Source organism: Rhopilema esculentum, chromosome 20 (genome assembly GCF_057945365.1).
Source record: "Rhopilema esculentum isolate cy_ngs chromosome 20, ASM5794536v1, whole genome shotgun sequence".
Lineage (NCBI taxonomy): Eukaryota > Metazoa > Cnidaria > Scyphozoa > Rhizostomeae > Rhizostomatidae > Rhopilema > Rhopilema esculentum.
The window spans coordinates 11,098,149-11,117,787 of record NC_142834.1 but is presented as its reverse complement, the minus strand read 5'-3'; the positions used below and the strand labels follow the sequence as shown (position 1 = coordinate 11,117,787).

The window sequence follows — 19,639 nt, the reverse complement described above, 5'->3', positions numbered from 1 at the left end:
TCAGTCACACAACTTCATTTTAAACTAATTTTATGGTGCTGGATAATGCTTCTTCAGGCAAAAATTGAATTTTCTGAGGCAGGATAAAAGAATTTGGTATAATTTACATTAAATAATAATAAAAAGTAGGTGACTGATAGAAGAAGATGGGGAGATGACAACTGGCCACGAAGATAAACTTCAACTGAATTTTGGATTGGTGTTTACCGTCTTGTCTACACGCCTCGAGGGAATTGCTTCCTAAATCGTTTTTCGTTAATGTAAACAGCCAGTTGCAGAAATTCTTCTGATTTCGCGTAAACGGTTCCCATAATTTCGCGCGGGCAGCCAAAAAAGTGCGAATTTATCGGTTTATAGTATTTTCAAAATTTTCAACATTTCTAAAGAGGAGGGAACATCGAAAAAACATTTTATCGATGTCCACATGGCCATGAATTCAATATAATCAAACTCCTAAGCCCCCCACATTATCAGTGGTCCCCATTAGTTTGCAGGAGATCTGGAATTCAGTCCCAGACTTCATAAACGAGAGCGCGTTCCAGCGTGGTGAAGTGAACATGGAGAACTCCGAAGTTGAAGTAGACGATGCTGTGGCAACGATTATTGGAAATGTTGAATTTCGAGAGTTCGCACCTGAAGTAGTTGGTGAAAATTTTGTTGTCGGAAGGATTCAGGAGTCTGTTGCTGAGGGAGAACAGGCCCAGCAAGAAAACCAGAGCTATTCGGAAGAAAGCTTTCCTTGTGACATTCAGTATGACACCGAAGCTCTTGAACAGCCTAAAGATGTGCGTGCACCGAAGCAAAAGAAGCAATGCATGCCAAGAAAACGGAGGACGGAAGAAGATGGCAATTACCCCAACATAAAATCGTGGAAACCATATATAAACACATTGATCGATGAAGGGGTAAGAGGGTACCACAAAACACCTCTTCCTGTTTACAATGGAACTTTCCCAAAGGTCGATGAGTACCTTAAGCCTGACATCATCTTATGGGATTTGCAAAAAGAATTCCCTGAAATTAATGGCAACCTTTGCCCGGCAGAAAACTGCAACGAGCCCTTGGCACTGTATCCAATTGCATACACATACATGATGCGAGTGCTGTATGACTTTGAAAGGCCAGTTCTGCTGGTTACTTCAATGTTAAGGTGCAAAAATGCAAGAGAGCACAGATTTCTTGGGTATGATCCCCGCATTTTAAAGCAGCTTTCAGACCAAGAGTCAGTTCCATTTGTGCTTTTTCACAAAGTAGGAATGACAAGAGAGCTTTTCAATTCGATAATGAATCAGGTGTCAAATGGTGTAAAGTTTGGTCAAATTCAAGATATGTTAAGGAAGAACTATGTTGAAAATCATGTTGATAGAGAGAAAGCTTACTTAGCGGCAGTTCAACAGTTCAACAGAGACCACCCAGATGAGCAAAAGAAACCAGAAGTATTCCCTACAATCAAAATCAAAGGTCCAAGAAACACTTTCATTGGGCAATGCTTTTTGCTTGGTTTTAAAGAAAAAGAATATTTCTATAAGCTTTCAATGTCACAGCTTCTTGCAGATGAGTGGGTAATTTTAGACGAAATGAAGCTTCCAACAAATGTTGGCACTAATGCAAAAGGAGTTTGGAAAAAGGAAGTTGATCATCTTTTTTATTGTCAAAATGAAGTTGGCCAAGTGCTGACATGGCAACTTACAGGAAGATGTAGCATTGCAGAGATAAAAGAGACACTTATCTCAGTAAAAGATCGACATGAGCAGATTGGCAAACAAATGAAGGGTTGTTGTACTGGGTTTTGTTGTGAATGGCGAGATAATTTAATTTTAATATTTGGTCCAGAGTTTCAGGTTAAGTGTGATGTTGAAAGAGCAATCGCAAAGTTGTCCGAAAAACTGCAAGAAGAGAGTCTGATGTACTTGCCATGTACAGAAGACTTTCGATTAGTTTTTCAAGATCCTGTTGATTCAAACAAAGTTAGGATATTACCAACTCCGTCCCCAGGAATCATTCTGAGTAACCTGGAAGTTTTCAAAGAAAAGTGGAAGAAGATAAAAGAAGAAAATGGGAAACTTGTTTTGACAAATGCAGCTATCAGAGTAATTGAGGAATTAGAATCCCATATAATCAGTGGATGCTACAGTAATATACCACCATTTCCTAATGGTATTGACAGGAAAGATTTTCAGTTTTCTTTGAGAAAGAAAGTGAATAATTGCCGTCTTGGAATTCCAGTTATGGTAGCCATAGCCTCAATTGCACTTCATGACCATAATACTTCAAGGCAAGAAGATCTTGGTAGAGATACTGCACCAGTGCTTTTAGTTGTACCGGATGAAGAGAAAACAGTCACTGAAGATTTGTCTGGCACAGTATCCTTAGGAAATAGCAATTTACAGTGCTTGACTGTTGAAGTGAACATGAACAAAGCTCTTGAAAGTATTGCATCAAGTCAAGCAAAAGCAATTAAGTGTTCTGAAGAAGTTGATTGTAAAGCCCTTTTGCAGTCAGTCAATGAATATTTTGATAACAGTAACAAGGACTCCAAGGATCATGATTATCAAATAAATGATCAATGTCTTGATGATACAATCATAAAAAGAACAATTACATTCTTGAGGTATGCAGAAACATTGTCAAAAGTTGTATCTGGAGAGCATGTTACTGAGAAATTGATTCCTTTTCTCACATGTGCATTCCCACTTTTGTTACAAGACAAGGAAACAAAGGAGATGAATATAAAGATGGAGATTATAAGCAAGGAACTTCCAAAATTCAAAGATTTGGAAGTAGTCCGGGATCCAGTTGCATTAGATTATATGCCACTAGAGGAAACATTTTTGAATGCTATTTCTAAAGTTGTAAGCATTTATATGTCATATAAAATTGACGATAAAGATGATGAGGATGATATAAGACTGTTTCAAAAGTCATTGAAAGAACTTGGTTTTGAGTTAGGAATGGACACTACAGATGTTTCGAAAAATCTTAAAAAGCTCTTGAAGATTGAGCACAAAAACACTGCTGCTGATTCTAGTGAAAGTGAAGGACTGAAATCTGTATCAAAAGCAGATGGTTCAAATGATTGTAAAGAGGAACCTAAAGCAGATGATGATGCAAATGAAACCAAAAAGTTGAAAGATGACAGCAAGTCAATCTCTGATATAGGTGAATTTGAAGCAATTGTGAGGGAAGTTGCCAACATCCTTTCTGTTCAAATTTCAGTCATTTCTTGTATGAAAAGCTTCCCAATTATTCCTGTTTTTCCTCATACACTGTCTGCCTGGTCACCAAACATTTTTCTGTTTTATATTGGAGGCTCATTTGTTCCTGTTGTTCCAAAAGATGTATTATCAGATGCTTCAATGCTAGATAAGGGTTTAAGTGATTCTGCTGGTAAAGAAAGAAAGCAGCTTGCAAATGTGAAATGTCGTTGTGGGCGTGGTAATTCTGGGCATTCTGAGGGAAAGTGCTACACCCATGAGAATTCTAAATATATTACAAGGTGTATGTGTTTCAGACTGCAACAGCCTTGTACAAACAAGTGCGACTGCAAGAACTGTAAAAATCCATATGGTGATAGACCACTGAAACAAGCATCTAGCTTAGTGAAGGCTAGCGACACTGAAAGTGCTGCATCCTCAGAACCAGTTGCAAAGAGAAGAAGGCACACTCACCATCATTCAAACTTGTCTAAAGACCTAAGAGCAGAAAACTTTCAGACTGGGGCAGGGATTGAAGTCAGCCTTGGAAAATGGTCATTGGCTGAAAAGCTTTTGTTTGAGTCCTTAATCAGTGAAATGAAGACAGAGGAGGATTCACTTACAACAGAGCTTGTTGCACAAAAGTTTAACAATGTTGTGCAAGTGGCATCAAATATTGCTGGTTTGAAGAATCTTGTTGGTTTCAAAACTCCAACACAAGTCAACGAGAGATTGAAAGACAGAGAAAAAGATGTTGAAGAATACCTTGTGATGTACCAAACACAGCTGGACTTGCTTATAAGCAAAGAAGGTTCCATTATCCAGAATGAAGGACAAGAGCTTGAGACTGTAGAAGAACAAGGATTTGCCTAATTTCACTCATCTCTGGTTATGGTATAAACACTGTATGAAAAATGGTAAATTTCTTTAATTTTTTCTTCATATCTTTTTCATGTTTGTTTTCTACATTTTCCAATGATATATGTTGTGCTTTTGTTTGGTAAATAGGAGATATGCTTATGTTTGAACAAATAATATTGACAATAAAGCATATTGAATTTGTGTTGAGTGACAAAGGTATTTATTCACTTTTTGACATGTTTTTTTATATTGCAAGTTAACCCAATAGCAGTATATTTTTGCATAGAACACAAGGTCTTTTATTGTAGATCAGCCAACACAAACTCAATAACGGAAAGGGCCCAAGAATGAATATTGTCATTGTTGAATGAATCAAAACTTATTGTTATATCAATAAGATACATGAAATCTAAATATTCTCAGGAGCCTTTGCTGGAGTTTTTTCAAGATGTTCTATACACCCCTGTTTGTTGTAATAAATAGAGAAAATATTAACTTGACAAGCACATTTAATGCTGGCTTACCAAATTTAAACCTGCTGTTACCCAGGTATATTAAATAACATATAATTGTTAATAATATTTCTTTTTCTAGTAACTGCTGCCTAAACTTTATTCTAATTTGTTCTTTAGTTCAAGAGAGGATATGCATGAATAAACCTAGCTCATACCAGTTTCTTTTTCTGCTCTGTGTTATTTCATTTTTATGCTTGCAATGCCAAAAGATTGATGGAACATATCTTGTATGGAAAGAATTAAAGATTTCTCTCAAATATTTTTAACTAACTGCAACTGATATTGACCTAAAGACATCTGATACTGTAACATGCTTCAAGAAACTTGAATAGCTTGAATTGCCACAAGAATTGGAAATTAGGAATTCATTATCTAGTGAAATAGAGCAACTTTATCACTGTCAAACTTTATTTGTTCTTATTTGCTGATGATAAATCATCAGCTAGAAAAATGTTGGTGTCAGTATCCTATTAAGCAAAATCTCAATTATGCTTTAGTGTTCATCCGAACATCGACTGACTGATAATTATTTACAAAAGTGCGTATTGATATAGAAAACTGGCAAACTTAATTAAGAGTTATACAAAGGAAAAGATATCCTCGATGGTTAGCAATGGTGTGATGTATTAGGTTAAAATGACGTGTAATTAACATAGAGAATGATGAATATAGAATTACGTAGGTATGCAGAAGAAGCAATGATGGATTGTATAAAATGGCCTAAATTGAATCACTACAATGCAAATCTCAATTTCAACATTTGTGCATCCCTGGAAGTCCTGGAATATATCTTTAGTTTTAATGGGTTAATAAATGAGGATTGAAAAGCAGTTTTGGCATTCTTTAAGAGTTGTCAGTATTTCAAATAATCTGTTTCAAAGATAAAAAGATTCCCCTGGGCTAATGGAAGCACCCATATTTTGCTACCATTACATATTACACTATCAATAAATGCACATTGTTTTTATTGATAATAGAGAAAGTTGATAATTCATTTATTGCATGTAGAGTCCCTTTGGTGCCAAGTATTGCTAAAAGGGGCTGTTTCACCAATAAGCAGAGGTGTTAATGAATATGGGACTAGAATAAACTGCAAACATTTGAAACACATGTTTCGTGACAAATGGAACCGCTTTGATAGACAAAAATACATTTCATTTCTTTCAGTTCATTTCTTTTTTAAAAATCCATACATACAAATCTTATATAATACAGCAACAGGTTACAAAAGATGAAATAAACTACATACAATAAGAGAAATAGAGAACAAGAAAAACAAATATAGATAATTTTACAAAAACGAAGGAGATTTGTATGCAGGAATTTCTTAAAGGAGGAGCTCTCTCAATAGATAGACTAATCGAGGGGAGAGCACCTCCTGTGGTAAAAATCTATTAATTTAGTATTTACACCACAGGCTGCCCAGGAGGGAGCAATGGAAACTGCCACACAATGCAGGTTATCATTAATCCAGTTTTTGGACCAAAAATCTTGTTTTCACATAAGCATTTGCATAACAGATAAGCCCCTCTGCTCACTCAAATAGGCGTCCCTTTATATTTTACGATACACATTTTATTATGATACAAATTTTATTTATTATTATTTTTTATGGATATTTTTAATAAAAGATTTTAGGGGTTCATGAAAGAACAACCTACACAAGATTTTAGAACATGAGAACAATAATACTACGATGCTGCTGCCGCGGATTTACTTCCTTGTTGTCTCAAGAATTTCTAAATGGCGCATGCGTCAAAGTTTTTCAAAACATGGACTGACTGACTGACTGAGGATCATGTTTGACTTCAGGCGGGAAAATGCTTGCAGAATTCGAAAAGGCTTGTTGTCGCAAACTTCTGGATTTGCTCAGTGATGAAGAGCTGAAAGGCCTAAGCCAAACAGTGACTCAAAATTCAATTCACGTTTCATCAAGAACAGGTAACTGCATACATTTTACCTTTAAATCCTTTAACAGAGCCTTCAAGCTTTGGGGTTGCACTCACAGGGTTTGTAAAACAGCCCTGAGATGCAACTTCTTTTTTTCATGGAAAAAAAGATAATTTTTTGTATGGAAAAGACGAAGAGCCCTAAAGATATGCTTGTTATGTTCTTAAGCAACCATAAGTAATGCCGGGTATGAGGCAGGTCTGCCAAGTGCTAGCAAGTCCAATCCCAAAGTTTCTGAAACTCAATCCCAAATCAATACCAAATTTTTCAAAAGTAGATTCCTTTGCACAGGTTATAGAAAGGGATAGATATTCCTCTGCAGCTTTGCCTTCTATATTTCCTGGGCAATGAATTACGCATTACTCACTGTTACGGTTGCTTAATTTGACATAAATAGTCGAGTTAGTTGCCATAAGAATTGAAATATCAGTATGAAGGCTTGAACTTGGGCATTGTGTATGGAGTATGATGAACCAGAACAACAGCAGATAACTTTCAAATTTAAAGTAAGTGTAGCAGGCGATGTGAAAACTCATATGAAATCAAATAAAATTCACACTCCTCTCCCAAAACTATTTGATCGGGAGCCAATAGCAAAAAAAGGAATATTATATGGCTTATATTTATAGAATGACAAAAGGAATCACAGATCATAAAACAAACTAAAAATTACACAAAATCTCACATTCAAGTCAATCGTTCTTCATTTTGTGGCTCACTACATTGTCTTTAGCAGTGATCAAGAGGTTACATAACAGGCAATTTGAGCAATCCATGGACCAATTGTAACAAATTATCCATTCTTGTCTGATAATCCCAAAAAATCCAAATTTTTACTTTGAATCCCAGATAACAATCTCTGATCCCAACAAATTTTTCACAGTCCCAGTTTTGTGAAATCTGGGATTAAATAATTCCAAATGGCAACCCTGGTATGAGGCTGGATTGGTGACATATTTTAAAAATGGCAATGCACCGTAAATCCTTGAATAAGGGTGGGGCTTATTCGAGGGGGGGGGCTTATTTGAGCATGGGGGCTTATTCGAGGATATTTCTTAAAATATACCTAATTGAACGAAGAGCTTGCATCAGCAGGGTGAAATACCAAAGGCTCTATTAAGCCTCCCAGTCGCTTATTAATTTTTTTCAATCCTAGAGGGGGCTTAAAAGAGAGGGGGCCTATTGATAATTCAAGGTAAAAATGCTATACACGCTTTTTTTTATAAGGAACCACTTTATAAGGAACCTACATGTAGAAGACCGAAGTATTTAAAGAACTTGTACTACTAAAACAAAGTCCCTAAGAAACTTTTCAATTTGAGCAATTTTTATAACCGCAAGCACCAAGAACTAAAAAGCCGGTTCCATTCAGTTGCAGCCAATACTCGCATAGATTGTTTGGTATTTGCGTGTCAGGTGCTTCATTGAGTTGTTTTCTGCATATGCTGTCTCGCCTCTCTGTTAAGTTTTAAGGCTTGTTGTAGTCAAAACACTGAAAGTGAGATATTCACTATACATAGCCTTCTTTGTGTTTTTGCTCCTGAATTCTAGCCACAAGTAAGTAAAGGCAAAATTCAAAATATTTGTGTTATTCCTGTTTCTGTACAATTTTTTTACGGCATTTGATGTGCAGCGAAAATTAAGGAACTATTAAGGAACTTTTGGTACTACAATTTGATGATTTGAGGTTTATGAATATAGGACTTTTGGAACTAGGCCTTGAGGTAGGTTCCTTATAAAAAAGCGTGTATAAATTCACTTATGCTTTCTTGTTATGAAAATGTCATACAGATGTTCTCAAAAACTTTGCTAGCAGCTTCGAAAGTCATCAGATTCCTCACGGTCACCAGACTCAATTCATGTCCCCTGGGACATGTTCCAAACAAATTTCAACTGACTTTTAGGGTGCTGTAAATAAGTCAATATGTACATGGGCTGTAATTTAATGCACAAAATTTATTGTCATCACATCCAGCAAGTGACCAAATCAATGCACATGTTTTCTTTTTTGGCATTGGAGGCTTAAGAGGAGGGCTTTATAGAGAAGGGGAGCTTATTTTGAATTTTTGCTATATAAAGGGGGGCTGAATAGAGAGGGGGCTTAAAAGAGAAGGGGCTTAAAAGAGAAGAGGCTTAAAAAAGCTTTTATGGTCAATGATCAAATTTATTCCTTTTTTAAAGGTCATAAGAATTTTGATGAAATTTTCTAGAAAACAAACCCATTTTGTGATTTGTTGATTGGGCAACCCCATAAATTTAGTCCAGGTTTATAAAAAGTGACAGATTGGAGCCAGCCCTCTCAAAAAAGTCTGTTCATTTATTCAAAAATTTGGCTAAACAGAGGAATGTACAACTTATCCTTCAAGACTTTGTTTTTCAATATTTGGTAAAACATTTACAATGACATATTTTGCTATTTTTTGCAAAAATGTTGACAAATTTGGATAGGAGATAAAACTTCAAAAAGCTCTACCTTGTTCCTGCTTTCTAGACTCCTATATGATGTTATTCCATGTTAATTTCTTACTCGGGGAAAGATCATATTCATTTATGCATTCCATCAATTTGATGATAAAGCTCCTTCAGAAGATATTGCCACATCTCTTATCAAATCAGGTCTCGAGACTGCATTCTCTCATCACAGGAAGCAACGTTTGGCCATTGGTGCATCGGCACTTCACATAACCCAACCTTTAATATAGCTTAATAGACTCAAGTACAAGCAGCTTAAAGTTCTGGGCAGGGAATGGACAAAAAAAGTTCACTTTTCTCCACCATAGAGCCAATGCATCTGGCAACGGATATGAGAGGGGAAGAGAAAACATGACTGAATTAAGAGCCTAGTCTTTCCTAAATGAAAAATAACAAAAATTTGAAATGAATCCCGTTGCCACCCAAATGAGAATAATACAAATAAGCTAAAATAAGAACCCCTAGCGAAATCAAATTCTACAACATCCCTCGTGAATTAACTCTGATAAACTTCCATTTGATCAGCATTAAATTGGCATGTTTGATACAAGTAAGAATCTTGCAGTGTAGCACTGTGAAACAGCAGAATCAAAACACATGTTTAGGGTGGGTTTTAAATGATCATTGTCTTTGTTTCAACCTTATTTTTCACCAAGTAAAGAGTGGGTATTGCTATCAGCTGCCCATTATATCAGTATAGTGCATCTAGATAACTTTTACTGTATTTTTCTTAGCACCAAAACATATGGAACGCTTATTTGTTGAATCCACTTTTTGTTGTAATGCCATCCAGTCAGGGATGTCGTCCTAAAAAACTAAGGAAAGAGGGTTGTGCGCAAATTCAAGAGGCCACACCTAGGACCACACCCTTACCACACCCAATATGTATGCTGTTGAAATCAGAAGGCAGAAAAATGAATGAAGTGATTTGCCGAATGGTTCATTCCAAAAACTATAGTTTTGTATAGAGGGGATGAATCTGTGGTGTTGTGATTGAGTCATGAAAATAAATCAGAAAAAGACAAGACATTTTTGTCACATTTCAGAACAATGGAATAAAGGCCGATTTCCACTCGCACGAAAGAATTTGCATAGTGGAAATTGGCCTTAAGAGCTGACTATTTAGTGGGATAGATAAAGCAAAATGTAACAGCTGTATGGGTGTTAGGGCTGTGAATTGAACTGATGGAGAAAAGTGCAAAGGAAAGTCTACATTTTCAAATTGCAGAGGAGGGGATACAATCTAACAGAAATTCTCCTCTATGCTGTTGAGAAGAGAGGGCAACTTTGCTAGAAATATGGAGTAGGGTTAGAAATTGTTTTACAAAGTGACAGTTAATCTGTTTTCAAGTTGAATCTTGATAATATGTATCTGATGAAAAGTGAAAATATTTTTGTTGACCCAGGGGTTTAGTGCTACAAAAAGCACTTGAGCCAGAGGTGCAGGTGAAGTTACCTGAAATTCCCATACAAATAAGAAGAAATCTGTTACTTTTTGTAACCGAAGCTGGTCCCCTTCAGCTCCTCTATCATAATAAAGATGTTTTAAAAATAGTTTTGATCTTTCCCAATGTAACGAGTTTATTTAATTTTGGGCATTTATTTTCCTTCCAAACCTTCTAATTTTCTGTGAAGTGTATAAAACTGTTAAATTGCTTAAATCTATGTTGAAAATTTCCTGTGAGAAAAATATTTTACCTGTGATTTCCTATGATCAATGGTCACATGGTCACGGGGGAAATAAAGCCCTGCTGCACAGCACCACTGCATCAAGTTCAAGGCTGTGAAGGTATTATTCAATCAAAATTCTGATTCAGAGTTCTTGGTGGCTGTTACATTTCTTTAGAAATTGTTTATTTTAAATTTGCTTGAGATATTTGGTGTTCATGTACTGTAAGGATGTAAATAAATTTTTGTTATTGAAATCAGTGGAGAAGTATACTTAGATTGGTTGGAATTTTGAAGCTTGGTTATTCTCAAAAGTATTGATCAATAAAGACGTAATTGATAATGTTGATTTACACACTGTAATTTTTGAATGCCAATTATAGTCCAAAATAAAATACAATTGATGGATAGAACTACACTATATTTTTATCAAAATTTTTTGAAAAAGAAAAGTATGAAAATTAGTTGACGCAAGTGTCTCAAGAGTGGATTTATATTTGCATATTCTTATGTTAACCAGACTCCTTGTTATCAACAGTGTGCCATCAAGGCCAGAGTGGCATAATTTAGTGCAAAATATCTATGAGGTAGAGGGTCTGTCTTGCTCTGTTTAACTTATTCTCTATACATGCAGGCTAAATGTAAGACTTCATTTTCATGATTGTGTTTGAAGTAATTTCTGTAAGGACAGAAGAATTTCCTTTTTTTGCTGCCACCCATTTGATGCTATCTGAAGGTACTATGCTAGCATTTTGGCTTCTTTCTTGAGGAATGTATTGTAATCCCATAATCCCATTAGGAAATGATAAGCCAAATGAAAGAAATGGTAAATAGGCTTTTTGCTAGGTTTATAATATCTTGCAATGAAACTGTAAATATATAACTGTAAACTTACCTTGTGTAGTTAAAACTGCAAAAAAGATTTTACAGCTGAGATTGATTGGATTTCTAATTAAAGTCAGTTCAACAAAGGCCACTAAGCAGCTTTAATATTTCTTTTATTTGTTGATATGAAGTATTAATCAACACATTTATCTTTAATTGTGGGTAATTCTTCCTAACATTGTGCCTCTTGTGCTCATATTTTTTGAAACAAAACTTCTTGTACATTGATTTTGCTCTTTTGCCTGTTAGAAGCTATAGAGGCTATCATTCAGTATTCAGAATCAGCACATGAGTTGCTTCATCGACAAAAGTTGAAAAAGGATCACTTAAAAGCATACGCAGTCAAGTATGGTGAACAGTCATGGGGGCCGTTAATCGTAAAGTCAGACAAAGCAACTATTGTTAAGCTGCTGACTGATTCATGGAAATATCCTCCAGATCAGGTACTATTTTGATTTCCATGTGAACATTATTACTTTCTTTTCTTGACTCTGTTGGTTCACTTAAATTTTGACATAAAAGCAACCATTCTAATTTGGCTACAATGACACTAGCAATCAATAGCAAGCAAAGTCAGTTAGGCCCATCTTCTTGTTCCCTAATTTTAATCCATAATGCATGATTATATCTCAGTTGTCTGTCATTTTAAGTACTCTTTTCATTAGCAGCTATTTTTATCAATTTTTCAAAGTTTGGTGTCACTGTAATATGAATAAAATTAATTTGCAAACACCATTTGATGATAATAATAATGTCTTTGTTTAGACACATTTTTTAGTCTATCGCCAACTTTATCACCAAACAAAGAATAAGACATAACTAAATGTGACGGTTACCAATGCTTGTTGTTAAAAATATTCACAAAATAGTAGTTGATATACATTCATACTGTTTGGTAAAAATCCTTCATAAGAAGCTGTCATTATAAATCAAAAGTCAACTTGAATTACTCTTTCTATATATTACTTGAACTGAAAATTATTTCTTCTATATAATATTTTTTGTGGCTGTTGATGGTTTTTTAACAAATTAGTTCTACCACTCTTATTTAGATGATTTACTGCAGCATGTGTCAAGATGAAATTTTGCAGGAAACTGCCACCACAAAAATTGTTTCCAAATTTAGGAGACCTCAAGAAATTTTTTTTATTTGAAATTGGTGTATTAGAATAAGGGTTAAACAATCCTTTAACTTGTTCGATAATGCTATTTATTTTCTCCAAAAGACCGTGCAAAAGAAAGAAGAATCAACGTATCGAGAAGACGAAAAAGAATCACAAAAAATCGCTACCTCATTTGTCAATTGGTTTTACAATATTTTGAACTCTACACAAGCATTACCAGATAGTAAAAACTGGGGACCTCAGCATTTCTGGAATGATGCCAAACTAGAATTTACAATAGACAGACCAGATGGAACGTCTTGCGATGAAGTTGTAGGGGCTGATGAGGTAAGCCGTACCTTAGCGTTGTTTGTGTCAAATTCCAAGGGTCTTTTCAATCCAAATATGAGTTCAGAAGGAGTCCGCAGTGAGATGAGTCATCATGGCTTATTGGCAGTTAAAAGTGCTGGAACAATTCACAAGAGCTCTTCTGTCGTTGGTTTATACGAGCAAACATTTGGTTTGATTCAAGATCCGTTGACGGGTGGAAATTGGAAGATTAAAAATACAAAATTGCAAATTAAATTGAATTCATGTTTGTCGAATGCTCTCAGTTATAGTTAGAATTTTTGATTCCAACGATAAAAAGCTCTTATATGCTCGCTAAGACAATATCAAGTTGCTGATATTAGCTAAAGTAATACTAAATCGTGTTGATTTTGTGTATTAGCAATGTGAAATAATAGAAGTTTTATTTATTAGGTATGGTATTATCAAATACTTTGTCCATTGAATGCTTAATTTCATTCAATATCGGAACAGGGAATGGAGCGTTTGCTCTTTTCATCAATTTTTTGAAATTGCATTCATAAATTCGAACTAGAGTTAGCCAGTAACAAGACAACTTAATCTCGACACTATTTCAAATCAGCACCTCTGTTTATTATACAGTTTAAGAGGGCTCTCTGAAAAGAGTTTTCTCTGCCCGATGGGCGTTTCATGCAGATAAAATGAAATTAAATGAAATAACAGCCAGAAAGACTTTGACACATTCGACAACAAGACCCACGATGCACTCTTGTGGTTTAAACCTCTTCTGTTACGTGTATATCCGAGTTCTATTGTTCTACTCAGTGAAGTCCCATTTTTTCTGTTGTCCTTTCTACTCTCTCTCAAATATACATACTTGGACCGTATTTTGTAACCGAAAAGCGACGGGTAACTGTTTTCATGCAACAAGGCAATCAAGATCGAAAAAATCGTGTTACCAAAAAACCTAGATTTTGGTCAAAAGAAAAAGGACATATTCTTACCCAATGGTCAATTTTTGCAAAAAACATTTTTTTGCACAGGAGACAAAGAGGCAATCCACTCAATTTTCAGAGGTACTCCGCTCAATCAAAAAGCAAGACTATTCGCTTACAAAATAGGAGATTTATTCAAAAATTTTTAGTTCAAGACAATAATTTTTATAACGGCAAGAATGGAAAAGACCGGTTAATGAGGTTAAGAACAAATAAAACGACTGCTAAAGTCAAGAAAAGGTATCTATAGAGACGAAAAAATTTACTGAAAAAGTAAGGCCATTTATTAATTTTCAAAAAGGGTGAGATTTTTAAAAAATATTTTTTACATAAGAGCAACGTTTCCTCGTTGAAAAGAGAAAGAGAGGACCAGTAAATAATGTCTAGGGCAAATAAAAGGACAGCTAGGGTGCCAAAAAGGAGTTTTAAGAGAAGCAAATTTTACCGAAAAAGTAAGGCTATTGCCGTAGAAAAATATTGAATTTTTCGAAAATATTTTTGGATAAAAGCAGCATTTCCTGGTTAAAAAGAGAAAGAGAGGACCATTAAATGTTGTCTAGGGCACATGAAAGGACTGCTTAGACATGAAAAAAGGTGTTCTTAGAGAATCAAAATGTACTGAAAAAGTAAGGCTATAGGCTTTGAAAAATAGTGAAATTTTTCGAAAATAATTATGGATAAAAGCTACATTTCCTGGTTGTAAAGAGAAAGAGAGGACCATTGAATGTTGTCTAGGGCACATGAAAGGACAGCTAAGGCAAGAAAAAAGGTGTTCTTAGAGAATTAAAATTTACTGAAAAAGTAAGGCTATAGGCTTAGAAAAATAGTGAAATTTTTCGAAAATATTTTTGGATAAAAGCAACATTTCCTGGTTGTAAAGAGAAACAAAGGACCATTGAATGTTGTCTAGGGCACATTAAAGGACTGCTTAGACATGAAAAAAGGTGTTCTTAGAGAATCAAAATTTACTGAAAAAGTAAGGCTAAAGGCTTACAAAAATAGTGAATTTTTTCGAAAATAATTATGGATAAAAGCTACATTTCCTGATTGTAAAGAGAAAGAGAGGACCATTGAATGTTGTCTAGGGCACATGAAAGGACAGCTAAGGCAAGAAAAAAGGTGTTCTTAGAGAATTAAAATTTACTGAAAAAGTAAGGCTATAGGCTTAGAAAAATGGTGAAATTTTTCGAAAATATTTTTGGATAAAAGCAACATTTCCTGGTTGTAAAGAGAAAGAGAGGACCATTGAATGTTGTCTAGGGTACATGAAAGGACTGCTAAGGCAAGAAAAAAGGTGTTTTTGAAGAAGCAAAAGTTACTGAAAAAGTAAGGCTATAGGCTTAGAAAAATGGTGAAATTTTTCGAAAATGTTTAAAGCAACTGTTAAAAGCAACTTTTCCTGGTTGTAAATAGAAAGAGAGGACCATTGAATGATGTCTAGGTCACAAGAAAGGAATGCTAAGGCATGAAAAAAGGTGTTATTAGAGAATCAAAATATACTGAAAAAGCAAGGCTATAGGCTTAGAAGAATGGTGAGTTTTTTCGAAAATATTTATGGATAAAAGCAATAATTCCTGGTTGTAAATAGAAAGAGAGGACCATTGAATGTTGTCTAGGGCACATGAAAGGACTGCTAAGGCCAGAAAAAAGGTGTTCTTGAAGAAGCAAAAGTTACTGAAAAAGTAAGGCTATAGGCTTAGAAAAATGGTGAATTTTTTCAAAAATATTTTTGGATAAAAGCAACATTTTCTGGTTAAAAAGAGAAAGAAAGGACCATTAAATGTTGTCTAAGGTACATGAAAGGACTACTAAGGCCAGAAAAAAGGTGTTTTTGAAGAAGCAAAAGTTACTGAAAAAGTAAGGCTAAAGGCTTAGAAAAATGGTGAATTTTTTCGAAAATAATTATGGATAAAAGCAACATTTTCTGGTTAAAAAGAAAAAGAAAGGACCATTAAATGTTGTCTAGGGTACATGAAAGGACTGCTAAGACAAGAAAAAAGGTGTTTTTGAAGAAGCAAAAGTTACTGAAAAAGTAAGGCTATAGGCTTAGAAAAATGGTGAAATTTTTCAAAAATATTTATGGATAAAAGCAACATTTCCTGGTTGTAAAGAGAAAAAGAGGACCATTGAATGCTGTCTAGGGCACATGAAAGGACTACTAAGGCAAGGAAAAAGGTTTTTTGAAGAAGCAACATTTACTGAAAAAGTAAGGCTAAAGGCTTAGAAAAATGGTGAATAATTTCGCAAATATTTTTGGATAAAATCAACATTTCCTGGTTGTAAAGAGAAAGAGAGGACCATTGAATGTTGTCTAGGGCACATGAAAGGACTGCTAAGGCAAGAAAAAAGGTGTTCTTAGAGAATTAAAATTTACTGAAAAAGTAAGGCTATAGGCTTAGAAAAATAGTGAAATTTTTCGAAAATATTTTTGGATAAAAGCAACATTTCCTGGTTGTAAAGAGAAACAAAGGACCATTGAATGTTGTCTAGGGCACATTAAAGGACTGCTTAGACATGAAAAAAGGTGTTCTTAGAGAATCAAAATTTACTGAAAAAGTAAGGCTAAAGGCTTACAAAAATAGTGAATTTTTTCGAAAATAATTATGGATAAAAGCTACATTTCCTGATTGTAAAGAGAAAGAGAGGACCATTGAATGTTGTCTAGGGCACATGAAAGGACAGCTAAGGCAAGAAAAAAGGTGTTCTTAGAGAATTAAAATTTACTGAAAAAGTAAGGCTATAGGCTTAGAAAAATGGTGAAATTTTTCGAAAATATTTTTGGATAAAAGCAACATTTCCTGGTTGTAAAGAGAAAGAGAGGACCATTGAATGTTGTCTAGGGTACATGAAAGGACTGCTAAGGCAAGAAAAAAGGTGTTTTTGAAGAAGCAAAAGTTACTGAAAAAGTAAGGCTATAGGCTTAGAAAAATGGTGAAATTTTTCGAAAATGTTTAAAGCAACTGTTAAAAGCAACTTTTCCTGGTTGTAAATAGAAAGAGAGGACCATTGAATGATGTCTAGGTCACAAGAAAGGAATGCTAAGGCATGAAAAAAGGTGTTATTAGAGAATCAAAATTTACTGAAAAAGCAAGGCTATAGGCTTAGAAGAATGGTGAGTTTTTTCGAAAATATTTATGGATAAAAGCAATAATTCCTGGTTGTAAATAGAAAGAGAGGACCATTGAATGTTGTCTAGGGCACATGAAAGGACTGCTAAGGCCAGAAAAAAGGTGTTCTTGAAGAAGCAAAAGTTACTGAAAAAGTAAGGCTATAGGCTTAGAAAAATGGTGAATTTTTTCAAAAATATTTTTGGATAAAAGCAACATTTTCTGGTTAAAAAGAGAAAGAAAGGACCATTAAATGTTGTCTAAGGTACATGAAAGGACTACTAAGGCCAGAAAAAAGGTGTTTTTGAAGAAGCAAAAGTTACTGAAAAAGTAAGGCTAAAGGCTTAGAAAAATGGTGAATTTTTTCGAAAATAATTATGGATAAAAGCAACATTTTCTGGTTAAAAAGAAAAAGAAAGGACCATTAAATGTTGTCTAGGGTACATGAAAGGACTGCTAAGACAAGAAAAAAGGTGTTTTTGAAGAAGCAAAAGTTACTGAAAAAGTAAGGCTATAGGCTTAGAAAAATGGTGAAATTTTTCAAAAATATTTATGGATAAAAGCAACATTTCCTGGTTGTAAAGAGAAAAAGAGGACCATTGAATGCTGTCTAGGGCACATGAAAGGACTACTAAGGCAAGGAAAAAGGTTTTTTGAAGAAGCAACATTTACTGAAAAAGTAAGGCTAAAGGCTTAGAAAAATGGTGAATAATTTCGCAAATATTTTTGGATAAAATCAACATTTCCTGGTTGTAAAGAGAAAGAGAGGACCATTGAATGTTGTCTAGGGCACATGAAAGGACTGCTAAGGCAAGAAAAAAGGTGTTCTTAGAGAATCAAAATTTACTGAAAAAGTAAGGCTATAGGCTTAGAAAAATGGTGAAATTTTTCAAAAATATTTATGGATAAAAGCAACATTTCCTGGTTGTAAAGAGAAAAAGAGGACCATTGAATGCTGTCTAGGGCACATGAAAGGACTACTAAGGCAAGGAAAAAGGTTTTTTGAAGAAGCAACATTTACTGAAAAAGTAAGGCTAAAGGCTTAGAAAAATGGTGAATAATTTCGCAAATATTTTTGGATAAAATCAACATTTCCTGGTTGTAAAGAGAAAGAGAGGACCATTGAATGTTGTCTAGGGCACATGAAAGGACTGCTAAGGCAAGAAAAAAGGTGTTCTTAGAGAATCAAAATTTACTGAAAAAGTAAGGCTATAGGCTTAGAAAAATGGTGAAATTTTTCAAAAATATTTTTGGATAAAAGCAACATTTCCTGGTTGTAAAGAGAAAAAGAGGACCATTGAATGTTGTCTAGGGCACATGAAAGGACTGCTAAGGCACGAAAAAAGGTGTTCTTAGAGAATAAAAAAATTTACTGAAAAAGTAAGGCAATAGGCTTAGAAAAATGGTGAAATTTTTCGAAAATATTTATGGATAAAAGCAACATTTCCTGGTTGTAAAGAGAAAAAGAGGACCATTGAATGCTGTCTAGGGCACATGAAAGGACTGCTAAGGCAAGGAAAAAGGTTTTTTGAAGAAGCAAAATTTACTGAAAAAGTAAGGCTAAAGGCTTAGAAAAATGGTGAATAATTTCACAAATATTTTTGGATAAAAGCAACATTTCCTGGTTGTAAAGAGAAAGAGAGGACCATTGAATGTTGTCTAGGGCACATGAAAGGACTGCTAAGGCAAGAAAAAAGGTGTTCTTAGAGAATCAAAATTTACTGAAAAAGTAAGGCTAAAAGCTTACAAAAATAGTGAATTTTTTCGAAAATAATTATGGATAAAAGCTACATTTCCTGATTGTAAAGAGAAAGAGAGGACCATTGAATGTTGTCTAGGGTACATGAAAGGACTGCTAAGGCAAGAAAAAAGGTGTTTTTGAAGAAGCAAAAGTTACTGAAAAAGTAAGGCTATAGGCTTAGAAAAATGGTGAATTTTTTCAAAAATATTTTTGGATAAAAGCAACATTTTCTGGTTAAAAAGAGAAAGAAAGGACCATTAAATGTTGTCTAAGGTACATGAAAGGACTACTAAGGCCAGAAAAAAGGTGTTCTTGAAGAAGCAAAAGTTACTGAAAAAGTAAGGCTATAGGCTTAGAAAAATGGTGAAATTTTTCAAAAAAATTTATGGATAAAAGCAATAATTCCTGGTTGTAAATAGAAAGAGAGGACCATTGAATGTTGTCTAGGGCACATGAAAGGACTGCTAACGCCAGAAAAAAGGTGTTTTTGAAGAAGCAAAATTTACTGAAAAAGTAAGGCTATAGGCTTAGAAAAATGGTGAAATTTTTCGAAAATGTTTAAAGCAACTGTTAAAAGCAACTTTTCCTGGTTGTAAATAGAAAGAGAGGACCATTGAATGATGTCTAGGTCACAAGAAAGGAATGCTAAGGCATGAAAAAAGGTGTTATTAGAGAATCAAAATTTACTGAAAAAGCAAGGCTATAGGCTTAGAAAAATGGTGAAATTTTTCAAAAATATTTATGGATAAAAGCAATAATTCCTGGTTGTAAATAGAAAGAGAGGACCATTGAATGTTGTCTAGGGCACATGAAAGGACTGCTAAGGCCAGAAAAAAGGT

General features: G+C 34.5%; 2 protein-coding genes across 2 annotated transcripts; both read left to right on the top strand.

The window, feature by feature from the left end:
* The first annotated feature begins 46 nt into the window (after positions 1–46).
* LOC135687599 (uncharacterized) lies at positions 47–4,724 on the top strand. Its single transcript, XM_065204195.2, has one exon. It carries the CDS (start codon positions 558–560, stop codon positions 4,065–4,067), a length of 3,510 nt encoding a protein of 1,169 aa, XP_065060267.2. The 5' UTR covers positions 47–557; the 3' UTR covers positions 4,068–4,724.
* A 146-nt stretch (positions 4,725–4,870) lies between these two features.
* Positions 4,871–13,781, top strand: LOC135687604 (uncharacterized protein C3orf38 homolog). Its single transcript, XM_065204200.2, has 3 exons — positions 4,871–6,511; positions 11,795–11,988; positions 12,772–13,781. Exons 1-3 carry the CDS (start codon positions 6,391–6,393, stop codon positions 13,270–13,272), a joined length of 816 nt encoding a protein of 271 aa, XP_065060272.2. The 5' UTR covers positions 4,871–6,390; the 3' UTR covers positions 13,273–13,781.
* Positions 13,782–19,639: the final 5,858 nt, after the last annotated feature.